Source organism: Chiloscyllium plagiosum, unplaced genomic scaffold (assembly GCF_037043375.1).
Source record: "Chiloscyllium plagiosum isolate Xiang-an unplaced genomic scaffold, Cpla_swu_hap1 HiC_scaffold_24, whole genome shotgun sequence".
NCBI classification, from domain to species: Eukaryota; Metazoa; Chordata; class Chondrichthyes; order Orectolobiformes; family Hemiscylliidae; genus Chiloscyllium; species Chiloscyllium plagiosum.
The window spans coordinates 17,055,004-17,081,519 of NW_028270162.1; the positions used below are offsets into that span (position 1 = coordinate 17,055,004).

The 26,516-nt window shown below is 40.3% G+C and overlaps 1 protein-coding gene across 1 annotated transcript in view; it reads right to left on the bottom strand.

The window, feature by feature from the left end:
- The window catches only part of trpv4 (transient receptor potential cation channel, subfamily V, member 4), a 121,273-nt gene that overhangs the window by 56,915 nt on the left and 37,842 nt on the right, over positions 1-26,516 (bottom strand). Inside the window, exons 3-5 of the mRNA XM_087999938.1 lie at positions 14,327-14,499; positions 9,892-10,044; positions 1,687-1,827 (exon numbers count right to left, since the gene is read on the bottom strand). Coding sequence (XP_087856064.1) covers positions 1,687-1,827; positions 9,892-10,044; positions 14,327-14,499 — 467 coding nt within the window. The remainder of the gene's footprint in view (positions 1-1,686; positions 1,828-9,891; positions 10,045-14,326; positions 14,500-26,516) is intronic.

Genomic DNA, 26,516 nt, shown 5'->3' on the forward strand with positions numbered 1-26,516 from the left:
GATTAGTCAAATGGGGAGAGACTTGGCAGATTAAATTTAATCCCAAGTCATTTGAAGTGATTCATTTTGGTGGAAAGTATCAGGAGAGTCAACATAAATTAAATACCACAGAAACTTTTCATAAAAATCATTGCAAACAATGCAACACCCCAGCCTGATGTATCATGTGGTGACTACACATGTGCCTGAGTCCAGTTTAGACTGAAAGGGTGAAAGTGTCCACACTCTGTTATAGGGAAGAGTGTAGTAGACACAGCCAATCCGCCCTGAATTACTCCTGAAATTCTGCTTTGGTAAATAGCTTCAATCTGCCTAACTTGTAACTAACTATATGATGTTTTCATCTTGTGCAATACCATCATGTACCAAACATTTCTTGCCAAGATTGTAAATGTATTTGGTGACTGATGTCAGGAAATGCTCTCACTCTGCCTCTTTGATTGCTCGCTGTAAAAGCCCCTCATGACTCTGTTGTAATTTTCCTTTAATTAAATTGTTTGAGGTTTGTTGAAATATTTAAGTTTCACAAGGGAACAAAATACATCGAGTGCAACTTTAAGTTGCAGTGTTTCACAAAGCACAGAATTCTTAATTTCTCTACCTAAATTGCACTGCTTCTCCAGCTCAACAACCAAAGGGAATAAGTGCTCTGCAGTGCTAATGGCAACATGGCTTCTCCAGTTCTGTGACCATTCTTCATCTGTTAGTCTTCATCATGAATGTCAATGGTGCTGTTTGGCGACAAGGATCACAGAAATGGGTCTGAGCTCCTCCTCACACGGTACACACTCTCCTGCATTTCGTGCAGCTGCATTTAGTGAAATGGGGATGGAACTTTAGCCGTGGAGGTTGAATGTACTGATCTCCAATCAGTCCGGCTGCAATCAGTTCACCCACTACAGAGTGAACATCAACAGTGAGATCTTTGTGATAACTACGGCCCTAATCCACTTTACAAAATATCAACAACTGCTCAACCAATTGTTAGCATCAAATGTGGCCAAGTGCAACCTCTCAACTTTGTACAAAACTTCAGAGGTTATGACAGACTAGCTGAGTACTAGCCTAACTACTTGAAAACAACAGGAGACACATATATTCCCAAGAACATAGAAACGCAGGATCAGGATTAGGCCCATCTACCTCCGAATCTGCTCCATGCTTTCTCCCCATATCTTTTGATCCCTATAGCCCTAAGAACTACGTCTAACTCCTTCTTGAAAGAATTCAATGTTTTGGCCTCAACCATGTTCTGTGGCAGAAAAATCCAGGGGCTGACCACTCTATGGGTGAAGAAATTTCTCCTCATCTCAGTTCTAAATACCCTACCCTATAACATTAGACTGTGACTCCCCTCACACCCCCTAATTTGGACTCTCCAGTCATAGGGAACATCCTTCCTGAATTTAGCCTGTCTAGTCCTGTTAGTGAAAGTTACAGGACATATAAGGAAGGTCAGAGATAGCATGCTGGTTACTTTGCTAGTCTACTAATGTGGAGTGTGGGAATAATAATCCAGGTAAAATTCATCTTCAAACCTGACCTTATTGAAACCTCTTTCCAAGACCAGACAACCTCTGAGGAAGAGGAATAAATTACTTTGGCAGTTAAATCCTCCCTACTATCAGTGCAGGCACAGCCATTGTCAATACGATTAACAAATGAGAGACTGGAATGTCTTCTTACCAAAATAAAAGTATCCACCTTCGTCTTTGGGCTGGAAGAATTTGCCTCGGGCCTGTGCATGGACATCAGCTCCCTTTTCAACCAGCAGCTCAACATAATGTTTACAACGGCGTTCAATCGCAATGTGCAGTGCAGTCTGGCCTGAGGCATGAGGGAGAAAATGAAGTCAGGTCTTTTACTCTCATTAAATAATTGAGTATGTTTTGAAGTACAGTTACTGGCAGAATGTAGGAAATGAAAACAACCGTTGGATAGACATTGAAATGCAGAACTGCACCCACAGAAAACAAGTAAGTTGGTTTTTATTCATTCACAGGATGTGGCATGGCTGTTAGGCCAGCATTTATTGGCCATCTCTTATTTTCGAAGGGGCAGTTAAGTGTCAACCACATTGCTGTGGGTCTGGAGTCACATTTAAACCAGACCAGGTAAGAATGGCAATTTCCTTCCCTAAAGGTAATTAGTCAACTGGTTGGATTTTCCGGACAATAGATAAGTTTCATTGTAATCCTGAGGTTCTTAATTCCAGACATATTATTGAATTCAAATTCCACCATCCGCCATATTGAGAGTCAAACTTGGATCCGCAAGGACATTACCTGACTCTTTGGATTAATGGCCTTGTCATAATAAAATTAGGCCATCACCTCCCCAGTTTAAAGCTGTAGGAAATCAATTTATGACACTGAGATTAAGTGCAGAACTGCACAATATCATCCATTGCTGTGGTGGAACCAAATGCACAAAACAAATTAATTTACAGCATCAAAACTTGAGAGCAAATACACTTTCAAGAAAGTCAAGTCAACTCTTTGACTCACTGTTGATACATGTGCCCATTGTTGAACTAAGTTTGTAGAAGCCCAACATGATTCTAGTGGGATTTGTCTTTGTGTTTGCTGCAATTTTATTTAGGACATTGCTTCCTTGTTTCTCCCCTCAGAGATTAATTGTGACATGATGTGCATATATCTTTAAGCAGGGGGTTATCTCAAACCATCACCAATCACTACTTCAACATGATAAGACATGTTAGTCCCACAGCTTAAAATAATATTAAAATTTCCAGTGAATGAATGAAACATAATTTGCAATGTTCAAATGAAAAACCACATCAACTCAAGTTTTAAGACTTATGCTGTAACAAACAAACCAAAAGCAATTTGATTAAACAATAGTTCACTGGGAAATTTGTACTGCAAACGCATTTAAATTTTACAATGATTGAAAATCCCCATCTTGGTGATACATTGTTCCATCCCTCAAGTGGACACTTCATTTTTCTATGAAACAGCCCAAAGCTATTCGAAGATCCACTGTGCTTTTTCCAGCTCGGTAACATCTATTCCCTGAACTGATTTTCAGTGTGGGACGAATTGATGCTCCCTCTCTCTAGCCAAAGCTAGGCGAATCTTCCAGTCTGGTTTAAATCATCATAACCTTGGTCTCTTTAATCTGAGTGCTTCATTCTGCTTGGTGATCAATAGAAACTCCATCTCTCTTAGATTCTTGCTTGTTGAGTGAAATACTTTTATTTTTGGAAAAGCTGCAAAACGATCTTACAATGGTTTTGTATTGATTCTTTGCTTGTTAAAGACTATCTCCATGGCAACAAGAACCACATGGACTTTGCATCCAAACCCCTGGAACTCCATCCCTAACAGAACTGTGAGTCTACATGTAATAGATGAAATTAAAAATCACATAACAACAGGTTATAGTCCAACAGGTTTATTTGGAAGTACTAGCCTTCAGATCACTGTTCGTTCATCAGATAACTGGGGTGGGGGGAGTGGGGGTGGGGAGGCGGTTGGGGTACAGGATCATAAGATACAGAATTTATAGCAAAAGATCAAAGTGTCTTGCAATTAAAACTATATGTTGAACAAATTGCAAAGTCAGTGATTGTGAGGCTGATTTGGTTTGGCTTGCTTATCCTTGTGTTGTAACACTGGTGGTTTGCCGACACTGAGTTAAATGCATGAAGGCTGGAGGAGGATGGTAGCCATGGTCAATGTAGGGATGTTGTTCAGAAGAGGTTGCATGATGGCCAGCCCAGACATTCAGCACACTGCAGCCATTAGGTATTTGCTTTGTTTTACTTGTTGGGATTTAGCACAATTTAGCTTCTTGCTGAATGAGAAGAGGATTGGAGGTATGAAATGAATAGGGTGAGTTGGGATATTAATGAAATACAATATCATGGAAGTAATCTCATTACAGTCAGAGACATTAAGGACATTTAAGCAACTCCTGGACAAGCATATGGACGGCATTAAATTGAGGGATGTGTAGGTTAAGTTGATCTTAGATTAAGATAAATGCTTGGCACAACATCATGGGCCGAAGGGCCTGTACTGTTCTATGTTCTATAAATGTAGATTGCTGTTATGTCTTTCATCTTTGAGAATGGGTTGCAGGCTTCAGTTCACTAGTATATAAATCTCAGAACGTCTTTTAAGTCACACTCTCAAGATAACTTAAGGTTTTATGAAAAAAGGTGACATCTCAGCTCAGACAATGTATTAAAACCCACGCCTTAATACATTATCTGAACTGAGATGTCACCTTTTTTTATAAAACCTTAAGTTATTTTGAGAATATGACTTAAATGAAGTTCTGGAATTTATATATTAATGAACCGAAACCTGCAACCCATTCTAAAAGACGAATGACTAAACAGCAATCTAGGTTTGTTCAGTATATTGTTTAATTGCATTATACTCAAATATTTTGCTATAAATTCTGTGTCTTATGATCCTGTCCTACTAGTTACCTGATGAAACAGCAGCACTCTGAAAGCTAGTGCTTCCAAATAAATCTGTTGGACTATAACCTGGTGTTGTGTGTTTTTTAACTTTGTCCACCCCAATCCAACACTGACACCTCCACATCATGTAATAGATGGACTGCACTGGATCAAGAGGGTGTTTTACCACCAACTTTTCAAGGGCAATTAGAGATGAATAATAAACGTTGGTCTAGCCAGTGATCTATCATCGCCCCATGTCAAAGTTGTGAACTTTATAACAGTGGGAGATAAGCAGGGAAAAGACCAAGAGCAATGTGACTAACAATAAAAAATTTCCTCTCTGCAGCCACCCCCCCCCCCCCCCCCTCCTTATATGATGGAAACTAGTACAGAAGACTACTCTGATCCTGTCCATTTGTACATCAGTTGAGGGATGTCTTCATGGAACGATCAGTCAATCATTTTTAAAATAACAGCCTGATTGAGGAAACTACAAGTAATCATCCAAGTAACCCTCATCTTTAAATAAACCCCTTCACCTTTTTCTTCAGTCTTTGATTCAGAGAAAATAAACTTGAAATAAAACGTCTTCAGCTTCAAGTAATTTTTATGATTACTGTATTTTTTTAATAACAGGATATTTAGAATGCTTCTGTGAGTTTGTATTTACATATCAATTGTATATTTCAATAAATTCAACAAAATATGATCCTTTTAATCTAACTGCACTCTGATTATCTCAGGAATGTGGCTCATGAGTCCAAACATAAATTAGGTGCTTGCTACTCTGCAGCCTGAGATTTAACACTGACTAACCATCGTTGCCATTTACTATAAAACGTTTTGGAAATTTCTGTCCAATGAGATGAACTCAAGGGTCTGATTTCCTGAGAGTGAGGTTCCAAGGTGAAGTCATCTCACTCAGGGTACATTTTGGGAAATCACGAGTCCACTGCTCTTGATTTTGGTCGCTTTAATCTAAGTTGGTCAGATGCACATTTTGCCATCCAGCTTTCTGGGTTGGATCATGCTGCAATGACAGAGGGAGGAGGGGGAGGAGGTCTGCAGAATGTACAGACCCCAAACCCATTTCAGAGGAGGAAGCAGTCACAGATGTGGGTTTTTTCAGAGGAGTTGCTTTAGTGCCCTCCCGGTGCATCAAATGTATGTAAATATAATCTTGTACAAGTTACAAAGGCCTTAGGTTTGATGCCGGATACAGTCAAACTCCAATGTTTGCTTGTTTCTTCATGTATTACCCTGTACAGAACCGAACTGTTTTAGTGTGTATGTGTGTATATAAAAATATTTTTATGAATGAAGAGTGGTCTCTTGAAGTTTGAGTGCAAATCTGAGATCTTTCAGCTTGAGGAGGAGAAGGAGCCTGCAGTGGCTGGTAAGTGAGTGAGAGGGTTCTTCAAATTGTTTGAAAGTAAAATAAACTTTGATAAAGCAGCCATGCCACTGCTGTGGGAGCATTAATCCTCTACAGAGCAGTCTCTGGCTGCAGCCAAACAGAGACAGACAGGAAAGGTCTAGAGGCCTGGTTGGAGTTACTGCCCTCTCTGGCCTACATGAGAATTATCAGCTCTCAGCAGGTAGTAGAAGGGGTTAAATCTAACAGCACTAATCACATCCTGTTTTCATCATCACACGAAGTAATGGAATGTCACCAGAAGATTGCTCCCTCCCTGGTACAACTTTCCGGTTAAGATGAAACCTGAAACAAGACTTGTTCCAATCCAGTTGCTTCTACCTATAACACATCAAAAGAATATTCTGTATTCATTCATTAATACCAAGTCTACCAAAGTCATCGAATTGGGAAACTAAAGGCCATCTGAATGTTACACTCCTTGTTCTTAGCAAGGTTCTTATTCCCTGCACAGCTGTATAGGGAGTAGTTCTATCAGCTTTGAATCTGCCTTAATAAAGTGGATCAGTGTAATTTGGAGCTGCATCACCTGATTTGAAGGCATTTAAGATTGTCAATTAACTTATCAACAACAAAATATCAGGATTTGAACTTTTTGCCTTTGCTCCACACATAATCTTTTTTATACACTCATAAAATGTGGGCATCTTTGACTGTCTGACATTTATAGCTCCATCCCTAGTTGCCCTTGACAACGTGATGGTGAGCTGTCTTCTTGAACCTTCTTGAACAGTAGGTTCACCTACAATGCAGTTCGGTTGGATTGTGACCCAGTGACACTGGACAATATATTTCTAAGTCAGGATCTACCTCTGATTTACTGTTACGTTTGACAAAGATAGCAATTAGAATGAATTTTAATAGTGTTCCTCAGATTATTGCTCAGATCCAACATGAGGAAAAATATAGATGCACTCACCAAACAAATTTTTATGTAAATAACTTGTAGATTTCCTTTTAAATTGTGTTTTCTCCACATTTGCATGAACAGTGAGCATGAATCCTCTCGGTAAACCTTCCAAAACCATGTTGTAAACAACAGCCTCAGAACTTAGTTATGAGGTATGGTTAGCAGCTTGCTTAACTAATATCAAAACACATGTCTTGGCAGTGCTCAGTGATAACAGTCTCATGACTAAATCAGAATGCAGTGGGTTGAAATTCCTCTCGAGATACTGGAGTATATAATCTAAGGTGATAATCCTCCTACTGAGCCATTCCCTCATGATCAAGGGCAATTTACTGCCTCTTCATTGGAGGTAACTGCTAAATCCAATGCACAATCTGGTACTGCTACAAGGAGGCAGGTGATGCTTGATGGGTTGGAGAGTAAGTTTGGATCAAAAGGTTGGAGTGAAGGGTGTATGTGATGCTGCTAACCACCCTATTTGCCAACAGACTTGGAAGATCTTGTAAAGGAATCACTGGTAGTCTTCATCCAGAGCTTTGAGGCCTCTGCTGTGATTGCCCCGATGTATGTGGGAGAGTGGGGATATCTGCTTTCCAGTAAAACGATGACCTTAGACTTGGATTTGGGACACAACACTCTGCTTCTCGATATGGTTGCTCTTCTCATCAGAAACTTACACAAGGCCAGAAAATATCAAGAGCATTGGGTGATTTGGTGGGTTAGAAAATTCGCCCTTAACTCTTTATTGCAGTCTGATGGGAAGAAGCACCCCAAAATTTACCAGCTCCTTACAAAGATCTTGATTTCCTAATTTAAATGAGTTTGAATGGATTGCTATATGCTCACTCCTTATCATCCACAGATCCACATACTGACAAGGTCAGGCCCCAGATCTCAGCATCTTTTTTCTCTTGTTAACTAGTCCGTACTGATCTTATAGTGCTTTGCATTACAGAGGAGAGTTCTGTAGAAGTGATATCCGTAGGAGGTCTGTGCCACTAACCCCCAACCCCAACACACACACACACACACACACATACACACACACATGGTTTGGATGGTCAGATAAAGTCAGAGCCCTCCATAGAAACAACACTGTCCACATGACCGTACCAACAAAGATCAAAACTCCTTCCTATCTGCTCCATCTCTCCTGATAGATTTCCCATCCTGATGGTTCTCATTACTCCGAAGAAACAAAACCACAAGAAATTGTAGGGTTAGAGCTTGCAGAAAATTATAGTACTCCACCCTCCCCCTCTCCCAGACGCAGCATTAACTTAATGCTTTCAACTGAGTGTCAAATCTCAGTTCCCCTTTTATTTTTCACTGAGAGACTGTCCTTTCATTATTTCGTGAGGGGGTGGGATTTGGTGCCAATTAATATCAAGGCCTGAGAAATTGGTCATTTCTCCTTATCAGGGCCTCAAAAGGTGCCAATGATGGGTCTGTATGCTGCGAGGAGGAATCCTACTCTGAAATTCTTCCCTCCTGGCTCTGTCCATAACTTCCACCCAGCATTTACATCGCAACAAATATTCTACATCAGTGGAGCAATAAATCATGAACTGGAGACAGAGATGCCCAGAAGTCTCAATTTATTACCTGGATTTCTGGCTACCATTTATTCATTTTATCTTCCTAAAGGAAAATAAAGAATTGAAGTCTGTCTCTGCTAAAACTGGCTGCTAATATAAAGAATTCATTTAGGATTTAGCCACCATAACAAACAGAAGAAATCTACCCTTGTGGACTCCTGACTATGATAAATTCCTGTCAGGAAAATACATGTACATTCACCAATGGTGCATGGTCTTCGCACGTCATCTTGTTTTATGATGTAATGAAGGAAGGGATGGTTTGGGGTCAGAGTTGTTAGACAGAGCTCTCTCTGATGTGAGATTTTAAATTTTCTCCATTCAGTGCTGAGAGTTAAAAACAGAGCACCAAAATCATGGGCTAATCCATTTGGCAGCACTTAATCATAGGGAGGGCAATCAGTACAATATTAGATATTTTCTAATTCAGTTCAGAAATGTTATTATACACCTCTGAAGCAAGTCGGACATTAACCTGGGACTCCTGGCTTTGAGGTAGGGACACCACTGTGCTACAAGTGTGTGTTTGTCGGTGTGGTACAGGAGATTTTACCAGAGTTTCAGCTTCCGATACCACATGCTGCAAATATATAGACATCCGGTATCTGAAACTCCACCGCCATCCCCCAGGGATGCCTTGTATCAGAGACCCTGGATTAGGTGTTAGGCCCTCAGTGTTCCAGGTTCACACCTTATCCAGCATCTGGGGAGTAAGAGAGGAACCCATTTAGGTTGAAGCCTCCTTCCAACCCACAACAAGAACTTGATGACACGAGGGGAATGGAGAAGGATGTCATTTGGCAAAGGAGAGCATACACGGGCCTTGTCCTAAACTGACAGAAGAAGCCAACATATCATCCATTGTCCACCTGAGGTGAGGTCCAGGCAGGATCTTTGGTCTATTTCACAGACAGTACCAATTCAATGGAATCTGTTATTATCCTGAGGTAAGGAGCCAATGAGGCACCCAAAGAGAAGTCAGTCACTAACTCCCCACACTTTCTTGCCTCAGTCACAGGCATGTTCAATCACATTGTGCAGCCTCCTCAGTGGGAGATACACTAATGTACAAATACTAGCACAGGTGCCTGGCTGTGATGACCATCCACCTTGCTCCACACCACCTGCACAGGTACTCCGTGATATCAAGAGTAGTTACAAATTGAGTACTTCCTGTCCAAGGAAAACTGTTGGTGGACTTTCCACTACCAAATGCAGACAGGAACAGCCTCAGCTGTCATGCCTCCATAGTAGACTAGCCTGTCAATGTTTTCTCTTTCGGCTCACACATCAATAAAATACTTGTTGAGGCTCCAAGTAGAGGTCAAACTGCAGGAGAGGAAATGGAGAAGGGTTCCATTTTAGAGTCACCCACAAATTAAGTTCACTCATTATTCACATAGCCGACTGAATACAAATATTTAATCCCACTTGAAGTTTAAAGAACTGGTTTAAGATAAGGCACAAACAAACAAAAACAAACATTAATGCACAGCTACTGGTTTCTCACCTCTGTAATAAACATCCCGGAACGGTGCATTGATGAACTCTCGAAGGTTTCCTGTTTTTTCTGCTATCTCAAGCACCACAGGAATGGTATCATTCTTTCCATTGGTTAGGTTTAACAGTGCTTTTGGCAAACATGTTTTCCCTGTCGAGGGTTCTGGGAACAAGGGAAAGATCGGAGGAAAGTTATTCTGAAATCCCAAAACACCGCTCCACAATCACATGAACACATTGGATTTAATTTTCCCCTTCCTTCAATGCATTTCAAGGTTTTACGGCAACAGACAATAGTTCTGGGTCAGACGGCCCATTTCTTTGAGGGACGTGTTTAGAAATGTTTAGGCTATAAACGAGGGTCAGATTTTCTTGTCCCAATTCAGGACAGAATAAAATATAAAATAATAAAAATAAAAAAGCCTCCCTTCCTGAAGAGGCTTGAGCAGCAGGGAAAGTGACTTGGGCATGTTGAGATCATCAGCAAACATGTAAAGGGCTCAATCTCCCAAGGTGTTCCCAACAGGCAGGAACCAGTGACACTTGGAAATGAATTTACCAGAGGTCCATTTAAGGATAAGTTGGGACAGTATGTCTCCTTCGTCAGTTTGACTGGTTTCTCCTTCTAGGTCACGAGGCTGGAGGTGCCCATTAGCAATTCCCTGAGGCTGACCAGCAGCAGGTCTGGCGTGCCAGATATGCTGGAACAAGTTTATTATCTACAATTAAGTAGTGAAATCTTAGCTAAAGAAACTACTGAACAGCACAAACATTTCAACAAGTATCCATTCCCTGCCCAAACATGTATCCCACCTCTCCATTTGCCGAGATCCCACAGACTCCCTCATTTTTTACAACCATGCACATGATTTGGGCTAAAATGTGCTTCATTTTGCTGGTGTTCTGCCTCCATTCTCACTCCTATCCCAGCCACTAATGGTGTGGAAGACCCATTCTAAGAGTCATTCAGGTCCCAGCCTGTGGGATCCATGTTTCACAGTAGACTGGACATGAAGTCGATTTCACTTCCCAGTTCCCAGCTCCAATGAAAAAATCTGACCTCAAAAATTTGAATACCATAAAGTATTTACTTTTTCTTCTCAACTCTGTGTATAATGATTAAAGCTGAATTATTGCTGGTAAGATATTTCAATTGCTTACAATTTTTCATCATGAAATAAGCAAACTCACATTCCCCTCATCTCACTCCATAGCTTATCCTGTCTCTTTTCAGTGTTGGAACTGTGGAAATGACGGTATAAATATAGAGTAGCTCAGTGCACCATAGAATGTTAAACAGCTTTCTATAATCTGATCATCTTGGCTTTCCAGCGCTCTTTCTAAACTTCTTGAATGATCATTGGTCCTCATGTGAAAACATTTGGCTGTGCCAACATTCTTGAAGCTCCCACACTTCAGCATTGACTGTCCAAGATTGTGGCCAACCAGAGATACAAAATTGTACCACTCGTAGCCAAGAACTGAGTAACAAAGTGTATTTATTTTTGGCAAAGTACACTCATGCTTTATCTAAAATAACAGTCAATGTCAGAAAAGGCTGGTTGGAGTTAATAATTGCCCCTGGGATTTCACAGCTGTAAAGAATTAAACAGCTGTCAGACCTGCAACACTCTTCAAGTATCTATCCATTACAGATCTCATGACAGCGTAAAAAGTGAGGACCTTTTTATGCATCTTTCAGATTCAGGAACAATCCTGTATTTATTGATGACACTACTGTATAAATTAATGTGCATTGTACCCTACATTCTGTAGGTTTTGAATTGATTTTGTGCTGCATAGATTCTTAGCTAACTTTTGTTTCGATTGTTGACCCATTCTTTAATCTTTAGATTCAGGGCTTACCTGTCTTCAATGCATTCAATAACAACCACACAATGGAAATGTTTAAGAGGCATTTAGACAGATACTTGAACAGGCAAGGAATAGAAGGATACAGACTGTGTTCAGGCAAATGGGAATGGCATCATGATCAGCGTAGACGTGGTGGGCTGAAGGGCCTGTTCCTGTGCTGTACTGTTCTACGTTCTATGTCAATCCTGTGTTCTACAGATTCACAAACAACCATCTCTTCTTTAATTTATGAATAATCCTGCATTCTATAGGTTCACTAATAAACCTGTATTTTACATAGTCGCAAATAATTCTGCATTCTATACATTCACAATTGTTCCTGCATTCTACAGATTTGTGGCTGATCCTAGATTTTATAGAGCAATGCCCTATTCTTAATTCTATGGATTTGTTCCCGATCCTGCATTTTATAGATTGTGGTCAACTGTATGTAATAGGTTTGTGGGCGATACTGTAAGTGTAAATTCTGAATTGATTTTTAAATTCTTGGCTGATTTTATAATCTATAGATTCACAGTTGATTCTTTAAATCCCTGAAGCAAACTATGATATTTTCTTATGTGACCACTCCTGGTACCTTGTCACTGGTATGTGATACTTGGTAAGGGCTATTTTGGGGTAGTTCACTCTCACCTACCCTCCTCTGTCTTTATTTCATCTTAGGTCTAACTATTGGTCAGCAGGAGAGGATACACAATCCCCACCTTCTCAGATACATCTGCTCCCTTCAAAAAGTGGAGTAGAACTCCTTGTCTCCATCCACAGATTATGTGTAACTTGAGTACATTGGTGAAGCCAATGTAACCTCCACATTAACCCCTTCAGGGTCATTACCATACACAACATACCACCCTGAAGTTCATCAAAACTAATGAGCAATCATCAGCCTCTTGTAAACCATCTCCAAACTCTTCCTTGGAGATTGTTTCATTTTCCCACAGAACATAGCATGACACAGAAGGCAATGCACAGCACGGCAGATCACATCACAACGTAGAATGTCAGACTATAACATACCAGAGAATATCATAAAATCCAAAGAGACTAGGAACATGGTTCCTACTAACTTTTTAAGGAACATCCACTCCCCTAACCACAGTTTCAAACAATAGGGTAAGAAAATTACAGGGGACAGTTGTGCCACAACACTGATTTTAAAATCCCTGATTGTAACTGCTGTGGTTTGCTAAACACACTGGGAGCAAAAGCCATTCCTTTGCGGTTGAACAGCACAATGGGGCAGAATTACCGTTTGGGCATTCATTATCGTTTGGTCAGACCAGGCTCTGCTTGTGGCCCACAATCATCACTGATGGTAAATGTCAGCCTCGGTAAGTACTGATCCTGGAGCTGTAAGCCAGCACTGCCTTAACAAGAGCGATTTGATGGGGAACCATTTTCTCAAAACAAGAATCCTGACTCTAGTGATTGTCAATTCATTCAAACTTATTAAACCTTATTCTGAACTTCTCTATTATGCATCTCCAACTCCAATTGAACTAAAAGTGGTGAAAATGTTTCAGTTAGCATTTGAAAGATTAAAATATTCTGGACTCCAGAAAACTCCAGGAAATATTCTGGATTCATGTGAAACCTTTTTTTGGTTCAAATGTTCACAGAACTGCTGTTCCTCCCAAAATCTTCTGTTTTTGTTTCAGATACATAGCATTTGTCATTTTACTTTTGTGTTGGTATCTCACAGTCATTCTCACTCTGATTTTACTTCCAGTTTAGAGAGAGATTGACATTAGAAATGCAACAGGAGTAGACAATTCAGCCTATATCCTCTGCTATCCAATACGATCACAGCTGATCTTCTATCTGAGATTCACTTTCCTCCCTATTCCCATATGCCATCTTCCCTTTTCTCTTCAAAGAATCTATCAGCCCCGATCAACAACTGAACATCCACAGCTCTCCAGGTAGAGAATTCCAAAGCTTCAGGACATACTGATTGATGAATCTTCTCCTCATTTCACTCCTAAATGGCTGACCCCTTCTTCTGAAGACTGTGGTCCCAAGTTCTAGGTGCTTACCCTTGCAGAATCTATCTTGTCAAGACCCTTAATAATTTTTTATGTTCCAACAAGATCATCTCTCATTATTCTAAAGGTTAGGGAACCTAGCACCTTGTACCCTCCCCACTACCCCCTGGCAAGAATATCCTTTCTTAGGATCAACATTGTCCCACCAAGATTCCATATAATTACAGGAAGATCCTTTGTCACTTTTCGATAATGGGTTACATATAATAAGTTTCCCTAATTTCCGGTGTGCAGTAAGTGGAGGGAAATTGCAAAGGTGTTCTTTTATAAGAAACATTTACAATCTTATTACAATCAACTTACAAAGGAAGTATTCTCCCTATGCGTTTTATCTTGTGACATGTTCCACAGCAGAGACAAATCCTCTCTCCAAATGTTCATAAGTAAAGGCAGTCTTGAAGAGGTGAGAATGAGAACACTGAAATTAACATGTCTTACTACTTGAACATTCAGAGCTTAATGAAGTCTCAAAGTGCTTACAACTTCAGTGGTACCCAATACAAATCCTTTGTATTTTCACATTACCTCGAAATTCCTCATCCGTCAGACGCTTCTTTTGACTCAGTAGAAAGACAAGCAGGCCGTCCAGTTCGGCTACAGACCCTTGTGACACAACCTCAAACAGAAGGGCCCTGTTAAAGACCTTCAGAACAGGTGGTGGTTCTGGTGCAGGCGCCTTTACTTTTGGACTGTTTTTACTGGAGGGGGAGAAAAAGGACATAAGGTGGAGTTTTAAAGGGAGAAATAGTTTTCAAAGCTGGTCACTTGTTCAAAGTGCAATTTACCCTTAAATTGATTCATTAACATTGTTCGTTGAAAAACGTCTAAACATTCATCAACCCCTGCAGAATATACCTGATGTGACTTTTTGTAATTGGTGAAATTAAATAACCAAGTTGAGGAATTTACATTTGGGAGAATGTTGGTATCAAACACTCTCAACTCAATTTCAGGATGATGGAATTCAGAATAACACACATTTACCATACCCTAATAACTGGCTTTAGCCTCATACTCAAGGAATCACTGTGACAATTATACTTCCTTTACATCAAATCTATTTCTTCTCTTTCCCAGTGAGACTACCAGTAAGAATCATAGAATTATTATGGCACACAGCCAATCAGTCCATCAAGTCCATGTCAGCTCTCTGGATGGCAATCCAGTCAGTTCCATTCCCAGCTCCAGCCATGTAACCCAGGAAGTTTATTGCCTTCAGTTTGGAGTCACTGATGATCTTTGTTTCCAATACTCTCATAGGCAGAAAGTTCCAGGTCATTCCCACTTTAATTGCTGCCAAATTAGTCACTTTTCTTTCTTATACAATCAAGCACTCATCAGTTGAGATTGTTTCTCATGATACATTCCAGTAATATATTTCAAAAACTAATTATCAGAGCTATTTTACTGGCCAAGAAGATTTTGTTTTGGTTTGTTCTGACTATATTTTTCTCCGTCCTTTTCCATATCCATTCCTTTCAGGACTGGCTATAACTCCACACTGAAGAATAGCACTCCCAAACAACTGGCTGCTCTTCAAGTGAGATCCTGTTTGCTGGGTTCTTGGAAAAATGAAGGGGGCCTTAGATTCAAACCCATTCACATCTTCACCCGATATCTGCACAAGTCAGTGGCTAATAATCAGAGCAGTGCTGTCAGTCCCTGTACACAGTATAAGGCCTGTAACTAAGGGCTGCTTTGTAATTCAGCAAGTTTGTAATACTCCATACTGAGAATTATATTGAGTTACAGAATCAGGAATTCTTTCTGTCTGACCCATTAATTTATTTAATAGGACTTTATTTATTTAGTTAAATCAGGTAATTCAACACACACAAACATCCTATCCTTTTAAAATCTAACAGTACAAGATTATTGCAGCAAAGACACTTATTTCACAGTTATGTTAGATAACCACCATTTTTACACAACAGGGATCTCCTCATGCCTCAGAGGTTATGTCTGATGTCAAATGGCAGTCAACCAAGTATCAGGAACCTCAGTTACTCTTGATACATTAGGGAGGATACTTCACATACCAATGTATCTTCCAGAACACCCATGTCTCCAACTGCCACCCAACTTCTCTCTACAAGCCCTGTATTGCTTAGGAACACTGGGCTACAGAGGACCAGACATGGCCATCCTCATCCATTCATCAGGATGATCCCAGACTTAAAATTAATCTTCGCCAGCGGTGTCACAAACATCTTCCCAATCCCTGGGTAATGAAGGAGACAAATCAGATCGGGTTCCTGCTCTTGATTGCTAAACATGAACCAGTGTTGAAATATATTTATATTTTGATATCAGACTGAGGATAGAACTATTTCAGCTTTAATGTCCTTGCACTGTCCTGTTCACACATCAAGATTAGCCCAGACACTGAATGTAACTCATATTTCAGAGTCAGTGCCCCAGGAGAACAAAACGAAGGATGAATACAATAAGATCAAGAAAGTTCTGCAGTAGAAGTAACCTTTTATGCATTAATCTTCCAGAATACTGGTGCTTTTTTAATTCCAGCCTCTTGCATCCCCAATTTTAATTGATCTACAAAGGTGCCTTCAGCTACCTAGCCCTGAGGTCTGAAATCCCTTTCGTTAACCCCAGCCATCTGTCTCTCCCCCTAGAAGTCAATCTCCTCAACTAGGCATCTGGTGATCTGTTCTAATATCGTTTTATTTGACTTGGTGACAAATTCTGTTCAATATTTGCTCTTGTATAGTGCCTTGGGACACAATGCTATCATTAAAAACACTATATACATGCAGATTGTTGTTCTTGAGTGGATTGTTGTGGCTATTCTTGCAATAGCCTTTTTCGAAAAATTCAATTCAGAGGCAACTGTATTAATATTAAAATGCAGCACCTCGAGGGAAACTTTTTGGGAGATCTTTTTCCTTAATTGTTTCCAAACATGCAAATACAATGACATAAATTGAGTTAATAAGCAAGGCTAAAATCAAACTATGGGTTTTTAAAAATTAGTGTTTTGATGTGAATGGGTTAATGATTTTATTATATTAGATAAAGAACTATTTCACAAGATTTTGCACGTTCATTACTAACTGCACACAGTAGTTTCAAACACTTTCGCAAAGACAGTGTCCCTTTTACATGCAACAGCAATTTCTACAGATTTATAAATAATTTGAACACGCTGGGAAATATTCCCCACTTTTAAAGAAATGACATGTTTTTCATAATGAGATCATCCATGGTTACTTCAATAAACCTAAATGATTACACCCTGTTCTGGCAAAAACAGCAGATGTAACAGAACACTATTCACCATTCAAAATATTCATGTCTTAAAGCACAAAGATTGTGAAAAAACACAGTTCAGGTGCACAGACTGCAACTTTATAACCACAAGCTCAAGCAGAAAATCCCGGCACACTGTGCTGCAAGAAAATATTTGCAAGAAATACTCTGTTGGAACTGAAGGAGAAATATTCATTCCCAAACCACATGTATGCGTGAGCAACTTACTCAAACACCACCTCACATAGGTTGCATTCATCTGCAAGACAACTTTTTTTTCTCTATTTTTAAGTCTCAACATGATATTCAGGAAAAAACCCAAATGACTTTTAGTGGGTTTTTGTGACCAGCACCAGTCATTGAGCTGAATTCTTCTAATTAGCTCCCTGTTCACTTCTATGGGAAATGGAGGCAAAAAAAATATGAAGCCCTCAGATTATTAAATCCTTTTCCTGGAAAATGCTGTCTGTCTCACTTGTAAAAAATCATCTACAATGCACAGCTATATAGCTCCTTTGATGATTAAAAGAAATCCAAAACAGTTCAAAGTAAAAATGGACAGGGAATTGAATGTGAGAGGGAGCAATTACAAAGACTGACTAATGATTTAGTTCCAAAGGTGGCATTTAAGGAAAAAAAAGGAGGAAAAGACATGCAGACATGACTGTTTAAAGAGGAAAGTTTTGAGCTGATGGTGTTTCTGTCAGGAAGTGTGGAGTGAAGAGAGGGCAAATATACAATAGACCCAAGACAAGGGCAAGGGGGTTAAAGGAAATATGCAAGAGTCAGGGAGTTTGTAGAGGTAGAGAGGCTCCACGAGGAATTATACAAGAACACTTATTTAGTGCACTCAAGAAAGGATATGGTAGAACTTGGCCAGAATGTTCTGTCAAAATATCAGCAAGGCTAATGGTTCTCACCATTATAAATATAAGGTACAGCAACTTCAGGACAGCAGCAGATGCACAGGTATATTTCCAGAGGTTACTGCTGGGTTCTCCTGCTCTGCTGTCAGTTTTATAAAAATAGCATCTCACCTTTAACTTGTCTTTTTTTGTAAATAACTTTGTTTTATTTACTTTTTAAACTCATCACTAGAAAGTTAGGTCTAATCATTTTACATACAAGGAATCTTTTAATGACATGATAAATATTAATGGCTGCAAAACAACATCTTTGACACTAAAAATGAACTATTATAAATGTAGAGTCTCATTCCTTCAGGTTTTGAACTTTTTATAAAGTTTAAATGTCAGACTTTGAAATTTAAAAATGCTTACTATTACTTCATGTCTCCTTTTCTTGCTCTCTCTTAATCCAGATGTATTTTTCCTTGCCAAGCCCATTCTTTCTACAGATTTGATGTCATAGTCAATTCTTTAATTCAACCTCCTCTCAGTCTTCCTATGTTTATTTCCCAGTATTTAAGTCTCATTGCTTATGGAAGTACAATGTTGAAATGTCCCTAATGCCTTTACTGCGTTGGTATAAGTTCACATTTCCAGTAGGCTTGTGAGCAAAAATATTTTTGAAATGAAACTTGCAGAGCCAGGTCTGACAACCAGCAGATATCAACATATGCCCCATTCTGACAAGTTCTTGCTCTATGCTTTGAACATAAAATCTGGAATAGGAAGCCTAAAGATGCAAATTCACTCCTACCCCAAAATATCTGTTCATAATTATCTAATAAATATTTTATGTCTGCAAGATAGTGTACTTGGTTTAGCTTCGTCTTGGTGTACTCTCACTGGTTTAATATCTTTACTGTGATAAACAACCCAAATAGCTTTTGGATACTGTGACAATTCCCCAATTCAATGGTTACAACTTAGCCTGGAAGCAGAAAAGTAACTTATGTCTGAGCTTGTTGTGCGTGCTGTCATTCCATATCTTCTAAAGGGCTTAGTGGTTTAGTGTGAGTCCTTAGAACATAGAACATAGAACATAGAAGAATACAGCACAGTACAGGCCCTTTGGCCCTCGATGTTGCGCCGATCCAAGCCCACCTAACCTACACTAGCCCACTATCCTCCATATGCCTATCCAATGCCCTCTTAAATGCCCATAAAGAGTCCACCACTGCTACTGGCAGTGCATTCCATGAACTCACGACTCGCTGAGTAAAGAACCTACCCCTAACATCTGTCCTATACCTACCATCCCTTAATTTAAAGCTATGCCCCCTCGTAATAGCTGACTCCATATGTGGAAAAAGGTTCTCACGGTCAACCCTATCTAAATCGCTAATCATCTTGTACACCTCTATCAAGTCACCCCTAAACCTTCTTTTCTCCAATGAAAACAACCCCAAGTGCCTCAGCCTTTCCTCATACGATCTTCCAACCATACCAGGCAACATCCTGGTAAACCTCCTCTGCACCCGTTCCAGTGCCTCCACATCCTTCCTATAGTATGGCGACCAAAACTGCACACAATACTCCAGGTGCGGCCGCACCAGAGTCTTATACAACTGCAACATGATCTCAGGACTCCGGAACTCAATTCCTCTACCAATAAAAGCCAGTACACCATATGCCTTCTTCACCGCACTATTTACCTGGGTGGCAACTTTCAAAGATCTGTGTACATGGACACCAAGATCCCTCTGCTCATCCACACTACCAAGTATCTGACCATTAGCCCAGTACCCCATCTTTTTGTTACTCTTACCAAAGTGAATCACCTCACACTTAGCTACATTGAACTCCATTTGCCACCTTTCTGCCCAGTTCTGCAGCTTATCTATATCCCGCTGTAACCTGCCACATCCTTCCTCACTGTCAACAACTCCTCCGACTTTCGTATCATCCCCAAACTTGCTCACCAACCTTCGAGCCCCTCCTCCAGGTCATTTATAAAAATGACAAACAGCAATGGTCCCAAAACAGATCCTTGCGGAACACCACTAGTAACGGCACTCCAAGATGAACCTTTACCATCAACTACTACCCTCTGTCTTCTTCCAGCCAGCCAATTCCTAATCCAAGCCTCCAACTCACCCTCAATGCCATACCTCCGTATTTTTTGAAGTAGCCTACCATGGGGAATCTTATCAAACGCCTTACTAAAATGCTTCTGGTCTAACAAGAAGAATGTGGGAGAGTAAACAAGACATTGTTTATTGTGTCTATGCAACAGTTTACTGGCCATAAGAATAGGTTATACATTTCAACAAAGACTGGTTATCCTTAGATCCAGCTGCCAAAAAATGCTACTTTACTGCCTCACCAAGTCTCCTGACAGTATAATTTTAGGTGGAGCTTACTGCACTCAATCAAGTGTTAATCCTTTCAGATGTATATACAACATCTCCTTTGATACTTTGTTTTTGAAAATTATTATTAACACATGTTTGTTTATATAATTATGTTCACAACTGGCCCATCTCCCCTAAATCTTTGGCTTTACAAACTCAAACAATCTGGAGGATTTATTAGTCTCGTTGAACAGGTTCTCTTTAGACTTGGATGACTAATAGTCTGCTGGATAGAATGTGGTTGTCTGAGTGGATATTTAATCTCTTCTACTTCTTTTGTGGAGGACATCACTCCTGTTAGAGCAGGTACCTTTTCTTCGTAGTATCTGGAATTGTTAGACATTGCTTGTCTCTTCTTAGTGGTGTCCTCCATGGAGCTGTTTACATCACAATTTCAATTTGTATCAGTGAAGTTTTCTTTTCAATCTGCCTGCAGATTTCAGATGAAGTAGATGAATTTCTTTCTTAAACTTGTTGATTAGTTTGGACTTTCTTATTCATCCAATGAACTATTTGTGAGATCACTGGTACATTTCTGGAATAGTGATACCCAAAAGTTCCCTCTTGTTTGCTGTCATATCCAGTATGAGGGTTCTTCTTTGGAAGGTAGGGAGGTCAGATTGCCTACTTGAACATGTCCTTTCCAAGTCATCTCAGCATCTCATGTGTGACTTGGATTTGTCATAGCTAGTTGCTCACTGTGCTTGTTTAAAGGCTGCTTTCCTGCTAGTTACTGCTTTCCATCTCATTCATTGCATGAAACAAAACTTTTTATTGCAAAGCAATTAACTTCATGGAATTCTGCTTTTTGTTCAGGTTCCACCCTGTAAAATCTTCTATCAGTTTATCATTAACTGGCTATGTCCTGACCAGGTTTTCCTTGACATTTGTTGTTTAACCCCTTTTCCAAATTTTGAATGAGATTGTAGTGATTGTGGTTGTGAAGTACTTAGAGGTTTCTGAAACAAAAACATAAATTACTGGAGAAACTCAGCAGGTTTGGCAGCATTTGTGGGGAGAAAGCAGAGTTAATGTTTTGGGTCCAGTGTCCCTTCTTCAGAATACTGTTCTGAAACATTAGCTCAGTTTCTGTCTCCAAGATGGTCTCAGATTTGCTATTTTTCTCCAGTGGTTTCTGTTTTCGTTCAGATTTCCAGCATTTGCAGTTCTTTGTTTTATTTTACGTATAGGCTTCTGTTGTTATAGTTCTGAAAGGGTTGATATTGAAGTTACCTTAAGCTGCACCCAATCTGATGATCTGATATTGTCTTTGGGTGAAAAAGAGCCAGTCTAGCACAAGGTCCTGATGGAGACAGATGTGTCATCCTGCTCCTGCTAGTCTTTGCAATTAGTTAATGTGATTTGTACCTATTGCTATCATGAAATAAGCTGCATCTTGTTATGTAAAACAAGAGTCTCTTTGTGAGAAGACTTAACAGTGGTTTATCCTCTACTACTGCTAATTAATTGACAGATAGATTGATTTTTTGTTGTCACATGCACCGATATACAGTGAAAGGTGTTGTTTTGCATGCTATACAGACAGATGGTACCCTACATAGTGAATCAGGATAGCAGAACAGTGTGCAGAATACAGTGTTACAGCCACAGAGAAGGTGCAGAGAGAGAGAGATCAGAATTAATATTTGAGAGGTCTGTTCAAAAGTCTGATAACAGTGGGGAAGAAGCTGTTCTTGAATTTTTTTCATACTTGAATTCATTCATTTTTATCTTATGCCCAATGGAAGAAGGTGGGATAGAGCATAACAGGGGTGGGAGGAGTCTTTGATGATGTTGGTTGCTTTCCTGAGGCAGTGGCAAGTACAGACAGAGTCAGTGGATGGAAGGCTGGTTTGTGTGATGGACTAGGTTGTGTTCACACTCTGTAATTTCTTCTGATCTTGGGCAGAGAAGTTGCTAGTCCACGCTGTGAGCTTAAAGCAACATTTCCAACCAGCCATATACTTTTAGCCAAACGACTAGTAAGGCAGCTAAGGAAAAATTTGTAAAATAGTTGCTGATTTAAGTTTTACAAACCAGAGAGAGAGGGGATGAAAAATTGTGCAGTTTAGGTGGATTGTCCATGCTAAATTGCCTAGAGTGTCGAGGGATGTGCAGGCTAGGTGGGGTAGCCATTGCAAATGCAGGGTTACAGGGATAAAGTAGGTAGGAGGGTGAGTCTGGATGAGGGACTGTTTGGAGGGGGCAGTGTGATTTTGATTGGCCCAAATAGCCTCCTTCCACACTGTATGGATTCTATGAAAACCAGATTCATTCACACAGAAGTGGTCTCTAACAGCAGAGTTGCTGTTAGTGGCAGTTTCCAAATAGTTAGAACTGGGGTGAAGTCCTAGGTTACTCAGGAGAAAACTCCAGAAGCAGAGAGCCATGGAGAAGAAAATATCCATGTGGCTGCTGAAGCTATGGGTTTAGGGAATTTATGTTAAGTAGTACAAACATAGGAACATAGGAAACATAGGCTATTCAGCCCCTCAAGCCTGTTATGCCATTTAATAAGGTCATAGCTGATCCGATTTAGATTTAGATCTTTATTGTCACGTAATCTTAAGTAGAGGAATACAGGAGTATGGTGACAAGTGTGCAAAGTCACCATTCTCCAGAGTGATCTTAGTATACAAATGACAGGATTAAAAACAAAAGCAAATATATCATCAATAGTCACAGGTGAGGTGCCGGAAGAGTGGAGGTTAGCAAACATGGTGTCACTGTTTAAGAAAGGCGGTAAAGACAAGCCAGGGAACTATAGACCGGTGAGCCTGACCTTGGTGGTGGGCAAGTTGTTGGAGGGAATCCTGAGGGACAGAATGTACATGTATTTGGAAAGGCAAGGACTGATTCGGGATAGTCAACATGGCTTTGTGCGTGGGAAATCATATCTCACAAACTTGATTGAGTTTTTTGAAGAGATAACAAAGAAGATTGATGAGGGCAGAGCAGCAGATGTGATCTATATGGACTTCAGTAAGGCATTTGACAAGGTTCCCCTTGGGAGATAGGTTAGCAAGGTTAGATCTCATGAAATACAGGGAGAACTAGCCATTTGGATACAGAACTGGCTCAAAGGTAGAAGACAGAGGGTGGTGGTGGAGGATTATTTTTCAGACTGGAGGCCTGTGACCAGTGGAGTGCCACAAGGATCGGTGCTGGGCCCCCTCTACTTTTTGTCATTTACATAAATGATTTGGATGCGAGCATAAGAGGTACAGTTAGTAAGTTTGAAGATGACACAAAAATTGGAGGTGTAGTGGACAGGGAAGAGGGTTACCTCAGACTACAACAGGATCTGGACCAGATGGGTCAATGGGCTGAGAAGTGGCAGATGGAGTTTAATTCAGATAAATGCGAGGTGCTGCATTTTGGGAAAGCAAATCTTAGCAGGACTTATATACTTAATGGTAAGGTCCGAGGGAGTGTTACTGAACAAAGAAACCTTGGAGTGCAGGTTCATAGCTCCTTGTAAGTGGAGTCGCAGGTACATAGGATAGTGAAGAAGGTGTTTGGTATGCTTTCCTTTTTTTGGTTGGTTAGGCCACTGTTGGAATATTGCATGCAATTCTGGTCTCCTTCCTATCGGAAAGAGGTTGTGAAACTTGAAAGGGTTCAGAAAAGATTTACAAGGATGTTGCCAGGGTTGGAGGATCTGAGATACAGGGAGAGGCTGAACAGGCTGGGGCTGTATTCTCTGGAGCATCGGAGGCTGAGGGGTGACCTTATAGAGGTTTACAAAATTATGAGGGGCATGGATAGGGTAAATAGGTAAAGTCTTTTCCCTGGGGTCGGGGAGTCCAGAACTAGAGGGCATAGGTTTAGGGTGAGAGGGGAAAGAGACCTACGGGGCAACTTTTTCACACAGAGGGTGGTACATGTATGGAATGAGTTGCCAGACGATGTGGTGGAGGCTGGTACAATTGCAACATTTAAGAGGCATTTGGATGGGTATATGAATAGGAAGGGTTTGGAGGGATATGGGCCAGGTGCTGACAGGTGGGACTAGATTAGGTTGGGATATCTGGTCGGCATGGACGGGTTGGACTGAAGGGTCTGTTTCCATGCTGTACATCTCTGTGACTCTATGACTCTATAAAAGAAATAGCCAAAAGGAAACATCCAGATCATCCCCCCACCTCCACTATGGGTCCTCGCTGCCAGATAAACAAAGCCACAAAGTCTATCCCTCAGCCTGTGAACCCTCAGGTGCCCCAATTCTCTGTACTTCGCCTCCACCATCAGGTACCCGGGCCCATCCTTGGCCTGGAGCTGTGCCACCACCGCTACTGGAACCAAGTTTCCACTTTTCGGCACTATCTTGCCTCCACCAACGTCATCATTGCCATGAGTTCGCACAGGCCCGATCTCGGCAATACAGCCACTGCTGAAGCTGCCAGCTCCCAAAATGGGCTGAAGCTCAACACTGGACCCACCATACTGAAATGGCCGGTGTCTCATTCTGTGGCCTTACTCCTTATACCTACCCATTTCGCTCAATACATTTGCTTAACAAAAGATTATCTATCTCCAATTTGAACTTAACAACTGATCTAGCATCAACTGCCATTTGTGGAAGAGAGTTCCAAATGTTGACCACCCTTTTTGTGTAACATCTTTCCTGAATAGTCTGGCCCTAATTTTCAAAAATATTGCCCCTGATTCTAGAATTCCCAACCAGTGGAAATAGTTTATCTTTATAGAACCATAGAAATGATACAGGACAGAAGGGAGCCATTTATCTACTGTCTTTTCCTCTTATTAGCTTGAATACTTGGATCATATCATCCCTTTACCTTCTAAATTGTAGAGAAAACAGGCATAAATTGGTAAATTCTTTCCTCATAACTTAACCCTCGAAGTCCAGGTATCATTCTTGCAAACCTACATCATACTCCCTCCAAGGCCAATATATCCTTCCTAAGGTGAGGTGCCCAGTTCTGCTCACAGTACCCCAAGTGGAACTCTAAGCAGGGTTTTGTCTGCACAATAATTTCTGCAATCTTGTACTCCAGTCCTCTAAATATAAAAGCCAATATTCCATTAGCCTTCTTGATTACTTTCTGCAGCTGATTGTGGTATTGTGAAGATCTATGCACCTGAACTTCCAAGAGATGAGAGGATTGGAATCTATGGAACTCATTGCCGCAGAAGGTTGTGGAAGCCAAGCTGTTACATATACTTAAGACAGAGATGGATAGGTTCTTGATTAATAATGGAATCAAAGCTTACAGCGATAATGGGTTGAGAAATATATCAGCCATGATCAAATGGCCTAATTCTGCTCCTATATCATATGGTCTTATGGTCTGTTTGGACATCCACTGTATTTAACTTCATATCATCGAGGAGAGTCTGCTGATCTATCCTGAGAACCTCATACTTGCTTATATTGAACTCCATCTGCCCATTCACCTCATCTATTAATATCCCTTTATCTATACTGTCTACAATTTTGTCTAATTTTGTGTAAACAGCAAATTTGGATATATAACTTTCTATGCCATCATCCAAGTCATTCATAAATAATGCTAGTACAAATCAGATGTTACACAATCCCAACCCTGATATTTTGTAAATAATACACTCTTGACTCAGCTAACATACATTATATATAGCTACCTCATTAATAAAGCACAGACAAGCAAAATGTGACCTGAAGGCCAATTTCAACTCTGAACTCCAATGGTGAAAAATTTCTTCTCTCCGGGGTTTGTTAGTCTTTGGAATTCTCTTCCCAGTCAGCAGAGGAGGCTGAATCATTGAATATCCTCAAGGCTTTGTTAGACAGATTTCTGATTGATTAAGGGAGTCAAAGATTATGGGGAACAATCAAGAAAGTGGTGTTAAGGCCACAATCAGATCACCTGATTGGCTAAATGGCTTACTACCATTCCTATTTCTTATGATTTTACCTACCCAGGTCTTGAAGCTCCAAATCCTGCAATGCACATTTCTTGTTTTGCACAGTTTTTCATAGAGTCATACAGCATAGAAATAGACCCTTCAGTCCAACCAGTCCATGCTGACCACAATCCCAAACTAAGCTAGTCCCACCTGCCTGTGCTTGGCCCATATCCCCCTAAACCTTTCCTACTCATTAAATTATTCAAATGTCTTTTAAACACTGTAACTACTAACATCCACCACTTCGTCTGGAAGTCCATTCCACACACTAACCAC